Genomic DNA, 16041 nt, shown 5'->3' on the forward strand with positions numbered 1-16041 from the left:
CATACAAGGCCTTGGTTCTGTCCAAAACTTGTATTCTCTTTTTAAGTAGTTGGTTTCCCCAGAGGCTTGGGTCCGAGGACCATACAAGACCTTGGTTCTGTCCAAAACTTGTATTCTTTTTTTAAGTAGTTAGTTTCCCCAGAGGCTTGGGTCTGAGGACCATACAAGGCCTTGGTTCTGTCCAAAACTTGTATTCTCTTTTTAAGTAGTTGGTTTCCCCAGAGGCTTGGGTCCGAGGACCATACAAGGCCTTGGTTCTGTCCAAAACTTGTATTCTCTTTGTAAGTAGTTGGTTTCCCCAGAGGCTTGGATCCGAGGACCATATAAGGCCTTGGTTCTGTCCAAAACTTGCATTCTCTTTTTAAGTAGTTGGTTTCCCCAGAGGCTTGGGTCCGAGGACCATACAAGGCCTTGGTTCTGTCCAAAACTTGTATTCTCTTTGTAAGTAGTTGGTTTCCCCAGAGGCTTGGGTCCGAGGACCATACAAGGCCTTGGTTCTGTCCAAAACTTGTATTCTCTTTTTAAGTAGTTGGTTTCCCCAGAGGCTTGGGTCCGAGGACCATACAAGGCCTTGGTTCTGTCCAAAACTTGTATTCCGTTTCTTAATTTACCTACTTCCTAAAGGTTAGCTCCTCGAATAAGGTGGGGGAAGCTAACTTGATGTTTAAAGCCCCTAGACTTGCTATGCCATTGGCACTACGAGGCGTAGCCCCTAGTGGGAACTTGTGTCGGAACAACAACAACGTGTCGCCGGTCGTAAAGGCATCCTCATAGACCCTTGTTCGACAGAAGCTCAACTCCACCGCCGCTCGAGCTAACGCGCAAGCCTTCCCCACAGACGGCGCCAATTGTAAGGTCACGTTCCGCGACGAACTGCAGTAGTGTTGGGTTCGCACGTGAATAGGCGCAAACAATATCATTTGTAAAGAGTGGATTCGAAAGGCTAGGCCTTAGTTACCCAGCGGTGGTTTTTGTGGTGTTCATATGTGATTAAAGTGCCTTCACCCTTGGAGTCTTTCTCCTGGAGGTGGACTGGAAGCCCTTCCTTTTTGGCCAATCTTCCCAGCCCCCTTCTCTAGATTACTTATTTTTCTTTTATACTAGCCTGCATTCACTTTCCTTCGTCCACGTGTAGGGTCAACCTTTCCAACACTGATACTTGTCCCGTCAGTCTAAGACAAAAGTCGTAGGGAGTGGTTGATAAAGCTAAAGCCTACGGCTCTGTTAGGTGCAGAGCTAGGTATGGGGAAGGTAGTAAGGGCAGCCTTTCCTAGATATTTTAGATTTTCTTTCAAGTTTGTCCCTATACCGTTTTTGTCCTTCTTCTTGATGGAGCTTTGGGCCAGCCGAGGACTGCATTGTCCTCGGCTGCTTCTCCGAGCCCATTTGTGCTTCACATCATTGAGTTTGGATTGTAACACTCTTCGGCTTGGGCCTTAGGGCTCCCCATGAATAAATGAGCTCGGCCCATAAATTGCTGGGCCCCACAATTATTATTTTAGTTCATATATCATGTATTATCACTTCTAAGTTTTATAAATTAGAACGTGCATATTATAAGCATAAGTTAATTTGATTTATTTAGTTAGCTTTGTTAAATTTGATTACATAAGGAATGATTAAATTGGTCATTAGTTGAAAATATTTCGAATTTATAATGAATATACCTTTTATACATGTATATCTATATTATTTTATAATTTTATTAGGTGTTTGTGTATTTTATGATATACGATTCGATACGATACACGATACAGAAAAATCAAAAATCGATTCACGATACAATTCATGATTTGACAACTATGTATACAGTAATTACTATAATGACGATGTGACATATTGGTTTGATCCATGTGGTAGCTTAATAGCAACTTGCGATGACATGTGTTTTTAGTACGAGGGAGTGATGATCATGCCTTGATTGATAAGCAATATAGCTCATTGGAAATAAAGGCCAAAATGAGGCCTTCGAAAGGGATATTTAAACCTCTATTAGGGCTTGAGAATTTCGGAACTAAATCATGAAATTTGGCTAGAGAAATCGAATTCCGTACCAAAATTCAAAATTCAAACCCCTAATGGAGAAAAGGAGGAACTTACTTTCAAATATAGCATAGATAATGATGATACTAAAAATCATCAATTTAGTCACTTGTCCAAATCTAGAGCTTTGGACGATCTTGTTGGATCTGTAAGAAAAGTAAAATTGATTGACGAGACCACTGGGTGTGCCCCGGTAGGTAAGCCTCCGATGCTTAAATTAGTGTCCATCTATGTATACCATATGGAGATACAAGATAGTATTTTGTAGTATTATTTTTCCCATACCAAATAGATGAGGTAGGTTGTTCCTTTTATAAGCGACTTGAGTAGCTGTTGTGTTCATCGATGTCTTTCTTCACATATCTGGATGTGATTATTACCCTGAGTGTAACGGTCATTTTCTTGATGAAAGTTAAAAGTTTTTGAGTAATGTTCATCATTTAATAAGATGCATTCGATAAGGAAAATGTATGAACAACACATCCTAGAAACTTACACATCATTTAATAAGACACATTCGATAGGGGTTTCTCCTTACACACCCTCTTGAGTTAGGAATTAAAGATTTCCTCAGCGAAAATCCCTAATGGTTTATCTAGTTTTTTTCATTCTTTTTTTACTGGTGTTCGTGGTTTTAAGTTATCCATGATCAACCAAGTGCATCATCATACGCATTTCCAAATGGCCATATTGGAAGAATGTATAGAACATATTTGATATATCGTTTTAAACACCTTGATTGTATGTTTATTATTTTCAATTATATGTTTTTTTTAAGGGAAAAAATTGTGAAACAATATTGGGTCCACAGGCAAGTGCTTCTCTGCTATTTCTGAGACATATCCCCCACATCATAAAGCTCCTTGGGTACCTATTGACTTTACCTAAAAAAGATCCATGCACCTTGTTAGGTACCCTAAATTAACAGTATTTCCATTAATGGTATTGTGTCACTGTAATTGCCAACATCTTCCACATAGGAAGACAAGTGTCAAAGAGACCAATCAACAGGTGTCGTTGTTGATGAATCAGATAAATAAATTACATTTATATTATATATTTTATGTATTTATGCATTAAGCATAAGTTGAAGTAACAACAGACTAAAGTATGTTTTTTTTAGTACATAATTGAGTGTTGAGATAAGGAAAGGGTTATATTTTACTTTGGTATATGCAACTTGGCTATTTAAAAAATATGGGTGCCAGGGCGTCAGTATTAATTTATTAAGATAGAAATATGAGATCAAGAGGCAGTACTTAAAACGAAAAATCCTAGGTAATGAGCACACCTCACGCCTAATAAAATGAGAGCTAACCCTCGTAATACCTCCATTTAATAGTCCAATGAGTCAATTATAAGACAAGGGTCTCCTCTAAATTCTATTGCCTGTGAAGTTTGTGCCCCTCAAGATTACAAAATGTTATGTGAGCACTTTTTTCCAAGTATTAGTTCTGTAGTATACATATTACTCTCTCTCACCCCATGTCTCAGGAGAAAATCATAAAAGCTTTATTGGAGTTAATTATAGAAATAGATGGCAAGCAATCGCAGAGTCAAGAAATTTCTCGGGGAATCAGTGAATACATTTTTGTGTAATTTTTAGATTTATTACCAAATATAAAAGAAGATTATTGGAAAACTTCAAAAGTTAGGGAGCCATTAGCACCCCTAACTCCGTCTATGCATGAAAGGCTTATCAATTAAGATCTAAAAAATACAAAAATTTACTCTTTTATTTTTTTCCCAAACGAAATTAATGTGTATGTATAAAGAGCCTTCTTTCATAGAGGGGAGTGAAGTGGTCTTTGGACTATGTCAAACTTGGGACCAGTAATTTGAGAAGTGCAATAAGATCAGACAAAGATTATTGGAGATAAAAGACGGTTCATGGGAGTTAGAAAATTATATATATATATATATATATATATTGCAGAACAAGTTGTCCAATTATTAAAAAAAAAATGCATAATCAGATCAAGATTCAAGAGCATAATAAAGAAATGAATTCTAGTCTGCATGAAAATATATATAGATTTTTTCCCAAAATAGGAGCAGTGACCAGTGAGTGAGTGAGGTGAGGGTGGTCCACCACCATAGAATATGAGATAACATGGAATTTGGGACCATATGCATGCAATTGCAAAGCCCAAAAAGCACGAATTTATAAGTGTAAAAGAAGTGTAACTATCAAGGACCCAATTGTGGTTTGGCCACGTACACACTGTGGGAATCAAAAACCAATTGAAATTTCTGCTCAATTGCTTTTGATAAGGGGAAGAGAGAGGACTGGGAAACTGGGACCAGAGCATTACCTAGAGAACATGTTGTGTTTCGGCCTCACACACCTCTCTCTCTCTCTATGGTGCCTCCATTCCGTTCTTTAAGCTGACACTATCACGTTATTGCACCTGTAAGGCTGTAAGGCTTTTTTCTTTTTATTCTTCTTCTTTTTTTTCTTTTTCTTTTTTGTGTGTGTGTGCTGGGAATTGGGAAGGACAAGATTGCACCTATGTATAGTAGAGAGAGCATATAGATAGATGGATGAGACTCGGACTAGGGAACAGGAAGTCCAGCCAACAAAATAAACAACAACAACAAAAAAGGTCTTAATATAAAAATAGAGAGAATCAGAGAGCTAAAGTAGATTCCCATGAAGATGGAATTTTGGCTATTTTGGTATGTTAATCAGAAATGCACGTTGCCTACCTAAGCTATAACACAATGGCCTACAACTAGGTCAGCCCAAGTAATTAGAATTTATTTTAGGGTTATGCTAACGAATGCTCTTAGGGCACTCATTAATAATCCATTTTAGAAAAGTTTTGATATCACTTTTATGAGAAATGAAAAAAACTGTTAAAATATTAATTGCTTTTTTTTTTTTTTCATTTCCCATAAAAAATTTCTTTAAATGGATTATTAATTAGTGCCCTAAGAACACTCGTTAGCATTTCCCTTTATTTTATATATATAATGTATTCATACTTTACTTCTTTTTTCACCTCAAAACATTAATCATTAGGGATGAAAATTTAATAAGTCCACCTCAAAGGATATCCAATCCCGAGATGAAAAAAAGAAAAAAGAAAAAAAAAATTGAGGGGTTGCTATTATACTAAAAATATTATATTTATAAGGTATATATATAGAGAGAGAAATAAGTTCAAGTTACACATTTTTATAGCCATTGATTTTCAAAATATCTAATGGCTAAAAAGAAAACATCATTATGCATATTATTATTAAATATTTACCTAATTAATAACATTCTTATTATCTCTCTCTTTATTAATTACACTCACAAATCTACTACTAACTTTTAGTGGAAGAGAGAAAACAAATAGCAAATATGGCAACATCGTGTGTATTGCTCCAATCTACCACCACCTTCTCTCTCAACTTGTGACTCATTTTCTCATTCTGTTAATTAGGAACAAAATTTTCATATTCTCTTAACTGTTTTGTTTCTTGGCTTTGTGCTCACCAACAATTGACTCAGGAATTTGATAGAGGTAAATTCTTTAGCTTGATTACAAGAATAAATATTAGAGAGCAAAAACTAAGAGCAAACGCCATCCAATTTTTCATTTCAATTATTAAATTGCTAAAAATTTTATTAAGAGTACAAAAAGGGAATGAAGGAATGATAAGAATCAAATCAGCAGCACTCCAAGCAAGCAAAGTGATTGACTTTCAGTTTCATCTCTTTGTTATTCCATCTCCAGGCCAAAGTCCATTTACTCTGCCTCTTCAATCTTGCTCCTCATTGAAGACCACCTTAATGGTGTTTGAAGAGTGAAATTTATATATATATATATATATATATCAAAATTTTTAATATGAATATGAGCGAAACTTCTCTACCCAAATTACTTTTCCTCTGGTACTACTTCAACTTCTGTTCTACCCTTTTATGTTTTATATTTCACTAATCCATTTCTTTGTACTTAATTGTGTCAAAAACCAAAAACAATATAAAGAGAAAAGATTACATAAATTCGTATGAGAGAGAGAGAGAAAGAGGGAGAGAAATAAGTATATCTTTTTTGGGTTAAGAGATAAGTATAAAATATCATAAATAAGGAATAATAAATGAAATCCTAATCTCAGTATTAATGAGTGTCTTTTTTTGAACCGTTAGATTTACTTAAATCCAATGATTTAGAAAAAAACGTAACTTTAAAGAATTACATCAGGCGTAAGTTGAACCTATCTTTTATATATATATATATTCTTGATTCTTAAAATTTTGGGTTAATTGTTTTAATGTTTTTTTTTACTACTTGAATTATTGTAGCGTTATTGTTTGAGAAGGTTTTGAAAGTTAGAACTTGATTTGTGATATGATGAGTTTTAATTCAATGTTAGGACTTAGGATGGATTTTAATACGAATTTCAATCAATTATGAAGGTATGAGTATATTGCGGAGCATGGTAGGACAATGGGTTGGGGAATTCCCTGTCTTGATCCTTTCTGATGTTCGTTATCTTCGCCACAGCCACAGGTAGTAGTAGGGTCGCTCACTTGCTCAAGCAAACCCACCTGATGGACCGACCTAATTCTGAGAGGTCGGCTTCGAAAGAGAGTTTAGTCAACATCAAGTTGTAAGGACTAAGGAAGAAAAACAAATAAGATCGGTTGAGTTGGGTTTCCATTATTTAATTCATGATAAACCCAACTCATCCAAATAGGTTTATTATAGGCATGCTTTAATTTTATGTCACCACCACCCACTAGTTGATACGTAACTCTCATTAGTCCTTTCTCTCTCAAGATCTACTTGCAAGTTGCAACAAAGACCAATATTATAACCATCAGGCCACTTGCCCTCCTTGTTTTTAATTATAATATTTTCTAATATTTATTTTATAATTACATGGTTTATAATTTCTCAACATATTATATTATATCTCTCTCAATTTATTAAATATTACTAAAAAAATTTTCTTTGATAAATTTACTTGTGATTTAATAATAATTCTTATTTGCATGGGAATTTACTAAATTAATTAAAAGTGATTTTTTTTTAATTTAATCAAAATGATTTATACTTGAAGGATAATTATACAAGTTTATTTTCATGCTTATTTATGTTGTATTATTTTCTATTAACCTTATAATATCATGAAAATTTATTTGAAAGTTTATTTCAATTTTTAGTCAATCTTGCTAATATTTACAAATTTAATATAATTATTTTATTTTACTTAATTACTAAATTAATTATAACATCATCACAATTCGACCTCAGTCTAGCCTTAAAAATCTTAAACCTCTCTCTTTACTAGTTCTTTGAATGATATGGGTCTAAAAACAATACTTTTTTCCGATTGCAAGAATTTAGAAGTCCTCCATTGAATTGAATGGAATCTTGAGCAAAGGCATTGAGATAGGATTGGTTCCCCACTCTATGAAGCCAAATTTTGAGCAAAAAAGTTCAATGAAACGGGCACTTCCCCCTCCTACTTCACCTATCCCTTCATTCTCCAGGGATTCAGTACAACTAGACAATCACAGTTAATCACTCAGAAGGACTTAATTATAATATTATAATTAATAATAGATATATAAATATATATATATATATAAATATATATATATATATATGTATATATAAATAATAAGAAAATCATTTTTTTATCCAATTCGCAGGTACAACGTTTGAATCAATAGTGGACTCTTTCTTCTACATTTGTATCATTGTATGAAATGATATTATTTCATTCCATTTCCTTCTTGATGCTGAACAAACAGATTGTATAAAAAAATCATAATTATACTTAACAATAAAACACTAGCTTCTTGATGCTGAACAAACAGATTGTATAAAAAAATCATAATTATACTTAACAATAAAACACTAGGAAAAGCCCATGTGCCACCTAATTCCTTGGGTCTTTTCTTGCTCGTCTATAAATAGAGAGGGACTCAAAGCATTACAAATTTAAAAGGTCATTGTGGCTAAAAAAAAATTTAGAGCTAAAATTAAGAGATAAAAGTTCATAATAAAGTGCACCCCTTTTTATGAAAATCCGAACCTATACCCATGACCAATGACCATATAACTAATAAGACAATTTTAGCCACTATCTAAAATATCCTAACCATTGTGTCGGCATGAAAATCCTAACTAAGAATGCCACTGTTTTTGACAATATAATTAAGATAATTTTTTTTTCAAGTATGATATTTTAAATGATGGATCTAACATGAATTAGTGACGCACTTGATGATCATTAACTAGATTTGCATGATTAAAGTGATGAGACTAAGATTTGATTATTCATGTGGTTGAATGATTCATGAGTATTCCATAAGAGAAGTTAATCATAATTTCCAAAAATGATTATGTGATTTCTTCAAATGTGACCCCTATTATGATATGTGTTTGTCAGGAGTCATTTTTTTTTTTTTACAAAATGATTTTTCTTTTTATGATTTTATGTTTTTTTTTTTTTTTTTTTTTTTTTTTTTAATGCTTAACACGGCATGGATAATTTGTGTGATTGAATTGGCCACTAATTGCTAGAAGACAGACATTCGGGTTAGGGGAGATAAGTGTCTAACATCTTCTTATCTCATAACCTAACCTACAAATTTAGATATAAGATTCTAAGGTAATGTTTTTTCATATAGCATTTTTGCTGCTGTTTTTAGAATGTAACTAAGAGTTAAACCGGTGAAATTTCTTCTTTAGGTTATAACTAGGAGAAAACATCATATAATTTTCATTTTTTATTTATCTTTGTGAAAGACCATGTAAGCTTAAATTCTATTTAAATAATATTTTCCTTCTTGATTATATGACCTTAAATAATAAAGTGAGAACTTCAAATTGTAAAACCCTCAATTTTAGGGGTTTAACTCATTGACATAGAATTCCTAGGTCATGGTTCACAAAATAGCTCTCAACAATATTTGAGAGCCTCCAACAATTGAAATAGATTAATGTTCTTTTCTCATTATTCAAAAAATAAATAAAAAAGATTAATGATCTTTTCTTCTTTCATTTGAGTCCTTCAAACAGTGGAAATCACTTTCAAAACATAAAATTTTGAAGCTTTTGTGTTTAAGATTTGGGTTATTTTTATGATTAATTATCTGATTTAGTGAATAATGTATTACTTGATTTACTTCTTTCAATTTTTTTACCCTCTTTTTTGTTTGGTTCTCTAGAAAGTGTAGTAAAATTAAGGTTTTTAAAAAAATAAATAAATAAATAAATAAATATGGTTAATTTATACTTAATTGTCCACCTTGGTAATCCGCTCAAGACGGTGTTGTAGTTTAGCCCAAAGGGGTGGCAAATGGATGGGTTTGGGGTGGACATAATTGGGTTGAGTATATAAAACTCATTTACTCATTAAAACTCATTTAACTAATTACTTCTAACTCAAATCCAACCCAACCCAATTATTATGGGTAAATCCCAACCCGCCCAATTACCCAATTATCAAAATTACCAAAATGCCACTAAAGTTCAGTTCCTATCAAGCAATTCAATTTATAATTTTTTTTTAAAAAAGGAGAATTCAACAAAAGAATCCAAATTTTCTTTTTCTCTCTATCCCTTTCCCAGTTCACTTTCTTACATTTTCTCAGCAACCAAACATAGAGTACATCTCAAATTTCACAGAGAAAAAGGGAGAGGATTGAGTACTTTTGGGATTCGTTCTTCCAGGAATCGAGCAGAGCTATAGCGGATTGGACTTGATCATCGGTAGGCAACTATGGCGTGAGAAGATCGAGCCTGAATTGGAGTGAGGAGAGCAAAGCCAAGGCGTCCTGTGCAAGCCCGTTCAACCTCGAAAGAGAATTCAAATTCTGTTCCTCCCTAGATTTACTGTACTCTTCGATCGCCTTTATATGCTCTTTGGCCCAACTATACGCTTCGTCCCATTCCTTCTTCGTCATTTCTACAACCTCCACCACCTTGTCCATCTAGATCTAGAAACAAGTCTAAATCATTTTGTGTTTGGTTGTTGAGAAAATGCGGGAAAATATAAAAATGGAGATTTTCTTGGTTCAGAAATGAAAATGCTGCTGAAGCCGTTGGGTTTCCGACTAAAACATGATTGGAGGTTGAGAAAATGAGGGAAAATGAAAACCCTCTTGAAACCCTGAAACGTCTGAGACTCTGAGGGCTAGGTTTTTTTTTTTTTTTTTTTTTTTTTTTTGAGAAGGGTTGAGTTGAATTTAGGTGTATTGTTTTTGGGTTAAATGTGATTTAATTGGTTTCTAGTTAAAACCCAATAACTACTGGGTTCAATTGGGTTGATGCTCGTTTAACCCAACTAATAATTGGGTGGGTTTGGGTGGACAAATAGGTTTGGACTTACTTTGCCACCCCTATGCCCAATCCATGAAGTTGGCGGTAGGTCCAAAGATCTTTTTTTTTTTTTTTTGAATTTGGTCCAAAGATCTTTCATCCAACTTGATCGAGTCGAGTGATAGTTTAATCCCGAGGCTGGTTTTAATGTTATAAGTACTTCCAAATAAGGTTTCGGCTTCACAGAGAATGGGCTTGTGGAACAGCTAAGTTGTTTCTCATTTGAAAGCCCAGTGATTTCCTAAATCCACGAGTACGAGTATAAAATACATTTAGTCACAACTCACAACCAAGCATGTAGATCTATGCCTAATAAAATACTGGCAGTCTTATTCAGGGAAGGAAAAAAATATATATATACCGGCAGGGTTTAAATCAAAATCTTGATACAACCAAGACAAATACCATTCTGTAACACATCTGACAGTACCACTGGTTGAACTTCAAGTCTTCAATCCAGTATTTCGAGAGAATAGAATTTAAAAACCCCAGTTATTTTACTATTTGTTTGTAGTAGATTTCCAAATAATTATAGCAATATGGACTTTTACTCAAAGTTAAACGAAGGCAAAAAGGCCTTAGATTATACTAAAGATCAAGATAATAACCTCACTCGTTGTAACGTAGCTGCAAAGTTCAAAGTTGAAATTTTTGTTTTTGGCCCAAATAGGATTTGCTTAGTTAGTTGGGGAGCAAGTTATCCTTGGAAAATAAACCGAAGGGATAAGACTTATACCAAAAAAGAAAAAAGAAAAAGGTTTTATTTCACCAAAACTTAGGGATAGGATACAATTTAGGGGCACCACATTTGGTCTATGTGTACAATAGTGTTTAGTGGTGTGGAACTGTGGATCATGACAAGGCAATGCCAGAGGAGAAGGCAAATCCAGCCATGTTTGAACCCTTCATCTTGCAATCAGGCAGTGTGACCCAAATCCAATGCCTTGTCTGTATATCATATGTTAGCCATATAATGTGCCATAAACCTTCAAAATTTGACATCAAAGCAGCCCTAACTATCCCATCCCTTTTCTCTAAACAACCCACCATAACCCCATGAGGCTTCTTAATCTGCTCCATTAATTTACTAGGAACTTTTGAAATGTATTGCCAATGCCTACCATTTAAGCTTAAACCCCAAAGTTCTATGCCAGTCAACATCATTTTACCTACGCCATCAGACGTCACAATCATCATGTGACCATCACCGTACACGTGTAACCGATCAATAACATTCCCCCAACTAAATCGGACGGTCAATTGTCCACCATCGTTACCTCCACCGCCAAATCGTGGCCGTAGAATCAATGGTGTAGTAACATCACCATGAGACTTCACTACAATTAAAACACTTTCACTTCTTCCATTAATCACACTAAGATAAATATTCTCACTCTCTCTTTCACTAAGACATGCCAAATTTGCAACATTTTCTTTAGCTTCCATAGACTCCCACTTCTGACTTTCTGAGTCATACACAAACAAAATGGGCCGGTTTTCCACTAGCTCCACAAACAAAAACCGGAAATGATCCAACCCGGGTGGCCCAGCCACTAATTTCATTCCGGATCTTCTCCAAGATGATGTGCCTCGTGGACCCAATGGACTTGGAGGGATCTTTTTAACGGTCTGAGTGACCAAATTAACGAAAATAACTACCTTCTTAGTATTAGAGACAAAAAGGAAAAAATTACCAGATGCTGTCAAAAAATAGAGATCTTCACCGGGAGAAATTATGGGTCTCAATGAATTGGCAATTGGAATTTGGAACCAACGCTGAGATTGATCAGTAAAGCCATGAAGTGTCAAATCACGAGGCCATCTCTTCTTGTACACAAAGAGCCATGTGCTAGACCTTGATCTTATATTGCATGCTCGAATGAAATCTTGGTCAGAGATAATGTGAGAAAAGGATTTGCTGACTAATTTTAATCGAATGATTTCGGGTAAAACTAGATAGAGCAAGATGTTTTGTATGAGTTCGGATGGGAGGAGGCAAAAACCAATGGCACTCGTCGTTGAATTCCGATGATTATTCATGTTGGGCAGGAGGCAGTTTTGTTTTTTTGTTTTTTGTTTTTTGTTTTTGTTTTGTGCTCAGTTTCTGGCTTGGTGATTTTATACTGGTTTGAGGTTACTCTCTTTAATTTTTAAAAAGCTTATGAATTATAATGGGCGGAAAATGTTTTGATTATATAATTAAATGACTCATTGTCTAATTGACATAATTAAAGTGTAAATGTCCCTACAAAGCATCCGAAGCAAATTGTGAGTAATGGACGGAATGGACGGTGGCATTTGTAGACTTTAGTTGAGGATGAGGGTGATGATTTTGACAAGCTACTGTCTCAATGTATGACAATTCAAAAATAAAGCACATAAAGTAGTTCAATTGACTCAACTGATAAAGTTTTATTATCGAAATAAGAAATTTGGAATCCGAACCCCACCTACATAAAAAACTAATTTGTATCTTAAATTCTTAGTTTGATGATAAATAACAATCATTATGGAGTACATGTCATAAGTTAAATTTCTATCTCTTCTATAATTAAAATTTAAAAAAAAAAAAAATCCAACGCATATAAAATGACAAAGTTTAACTAATACACGTTCATAATGGCCTAATGGGTGTTGATATTCCAAAATTAAAGCAAGGGAGCACTTATTAAGTGTTATCATCTTCAGTTTTGTGAGAGAGATGTTACAAATTGCCAACATAATAATGGAGAGTCCTAAATTCCGGAAAATTATTTAATGAGACAGTTTTATAAGATATTTCTCTCACAACACGTGGATCTCACATATTGTGAAAAAGAGGTCTCATAAAACAGTCTAATGAGATACCATCTCTTAGTGTGTGTTTAATTTTTGCCAACTTATTTTACTATTTAGCTTATTTTTGTTACTATTCATGGGTCTTATTGCACTTTTTTATACTATTCATGGGTCCCACTGTACTATTTCAGCTAACTTTTACCTTTATTTACAGTATTTTCAACAAAAAGTTTTCAATTTCAGTCAAATAAGCGGATTCTAAACAGACCCTTAAACTTTTAATATTGATATTTAACCATGATGATATAGTTGATTAATGTTGAGATGTAAAGCATCAAAAGTATGCTTAATTGTCTTTGCTATGAGCATCCTTCTCTAATCAACAACTTAGCGTGCTTTTGGATTGCGTCTTGAAGAAAAGATTTTTGCGTTTTGCTAAAAATTTGGTGGGTCCCATGTTACTGTCCATATACTTTTTGGTATTATTTCAACTAATTTTTACTTTTATCTACCATACTTTCAGCAATTAGTCTTCAATTTCAGCAAAATAAGCGGTATCTAAACACACCCTAAATGAGCATAAAAAAATAACAACCTCCAAAAATATATGCATTGTCAGACTCATATACCAAAGCCACCTATACAATCAAAGCAAGTATTTATAAATTCTGGTCACCAAGGAGCAAAAAATTACAGATCCATGGATTTAACTATGAAGAACAGCCGAGAAAAGCCAGGAAATATTGCTAAACCACATTACTCATGTCGTGTGTCAGTCTATCGCTTTGTGCAAAATGGATTTAACATTAACATCTCTTTTTCTACCCCAACACCCACGTCTACGCTACATTGGGCCGGCCTAGGCTAGGCCATTTAGGACTTTGCCTAAAAGGCCCCTAACATAGAAAGGGCCCTAAATATGGGGGCAGTAAGGGTTTTTTATTTTTTATTTTTTTAATAATAAATTAAAAAAAATGTGAGTTATCTGTATATTTTCACTTTTTTTACCCACACTTAAAAAAGCCTAAAAACTATTAGAATTATGATAGTATATTACAAGTTTTATTACATAAGTTTTATAAATTAATATGTCACCTATTATAAGAAATAATTCAATACTCAGTTATTCTTTTTTGAAGTGCCATCTCATTGCCATATTAATTCGTAAGCTATTTTCAGTAAAATTTGTAATAACTTTAGCATTTTTTCAAAAAAAATATAATTAATAGAAATACAATCCAATCGTCATTAAAAGTGAATGAAAAATGCTAAAGCTAATACAAATTTTAAGACAAAAAACTTACAAATTGATGTGGCAGGAATATGATTGGTGTCGCTTAAACAATATAATAAATGAATTTTTGAATACATTTTATTTATTTATTGGTAACACAATAGTTTGTAAAACCCATACAGTAAGTATTACTAACTAGCTCACTCTAGGGAATTAGTCATATTAATAATTAAGAATTAATAATAGACTTGAAATAAAAAATTATAATATAAAAAATAAACAAATATTATTTAAGTGATATTTAGATTTTAAAAGCCACCTTTAAAATTTTCACCTTAAGTCTCAAACTATCTTGGGCCGGCCTTAGCACATATTTTATTTTGGCCCTCAAAATTGTGATACAATTACCAAGTTTAACTAAATATTTTTTTCCAACTAAGAAATTTATTATTTTTTAATAAAAAAGTTTAAAAACTTAATAAATCAGTAAAATTTTATTTTAGTCTTTACTTGAAAAGTAGAACGCACCCCTTATCGTGCATTTGGCTTATTTCTAGTAACTTATTTGCATATTATTTATCAAAAAAGATAGTTTTTAATAAGTTTTATGTTAAAGTGTAACAAAAGGCTAAAAGCTAGCTTATTTTAAAAATGAAAAAAAATTATGGGGTTTGGTCAGTGGTAACTACCCTGTTTTTTTTCTTCTTTGTTTTTTTTTGAAATTCAATATACGTCTATTTTTTCTGTCAAAAAAAATGAAAAAAATTAAAAGTTTTTTTTTATTAAAAAAAAAAAAAAAACTTAAGACAAAAAGCAAAAGGCAAAAAATTATAGCCAAACCCACTTGTGTGTGCACAAGGTACATTTTTAGCTTATTAATCTTTACTTGAAAGTAGAATGTGTCCCTTGGAGTGTACACAAGGTAGATCAATTGATATTCCATAAATAGATAATATAATATTATGTATTGAGAGTTCAAAAGAATGAAATACAATATAATAGAAATAATATGGACTATTTTTTTTTTTAAAGAATATGTACTATTTTCTCTAATGTGTTTGGGGAGGAACTTTGTTTGAGAGAGAGAGAGAGAGAGAAAAACATAGGATGTTTATAAAAGAAATATATAAAATTATTTTTATAATTTTTACTCTTTATTTATCTTTTTTAAAGAAATAGAAATAAAATTAAAGACAAAATTTAGTTGCAAAATTAGTTGTAGTTACAAGCTACAACTTTACTCAATATTTTTTTTATTGGAAGTAAATTTTGACAAATTCATCACTGAATTACATCTTCTTCTTACATCCTCCATGCTTGCAAAATTTTTAGAAAATTAAAAATCAATAGTTATGTCATCAATAAATTGTTTAAATTATAAGTTTTTGTAGTTTAAAATTATGCATAAAATATAAGTTTATAGATCATAGAGTAAATAATATCCGATTGACCCAAAATTTGACATATGTATTATGAGCGTAAAGAACGTGCAATTCAACGGTTAGATTTTCAAAATACATAGTAATATTTATTTTATTGAATAAAGTTATAATCTTAGACTACAACCAATTTTGTAACTAAATTTTATCTTAAAATTAATATTTTGTCAATAGTTTCAAATATCCAAGTGTTATTCACTAGGGAACTTCCTCA

The 16041-nt window shown here is 32.8% G+C and overlaps 1 protein-coding gene across 1 annotated transcript; it reads right to left on the bottom strand.

Moving 5' to 3' along the window:
• Positions 1-11114: 11114 nt before the first annotated feature.
• Positions 11115-12508, bottom strand: LOC126707350 (uncharacterized). The gene has a single exon (XM_050406957.1). It carries the CDS (start codon positions 12414-12416, stop codon positions 11229-11231), a length of 1188 nt encoding a protein of 395 aa, XP_050262914.1. The 5' UTR covers positions 12417-12508; the 3' UTR covers positions 11115-11228.
• Positions 12509-16041: the final 3533 nt, after the last annotated feature.

This window comes from Quercus robur, chromosome 2 (genome assembly GCF_932294415.1).
Source record: "Quercus robur chromosome 2, dhQueRobu3.1, whole genome shotgun sequence".
Taxonomy (NCBI): domain Eukaryota; kingdom Viridiplantae; phylum Streptophyta; class Magnoliopsida; order Fagales; family Fagaceae; genus Quercus; species Quercus robur.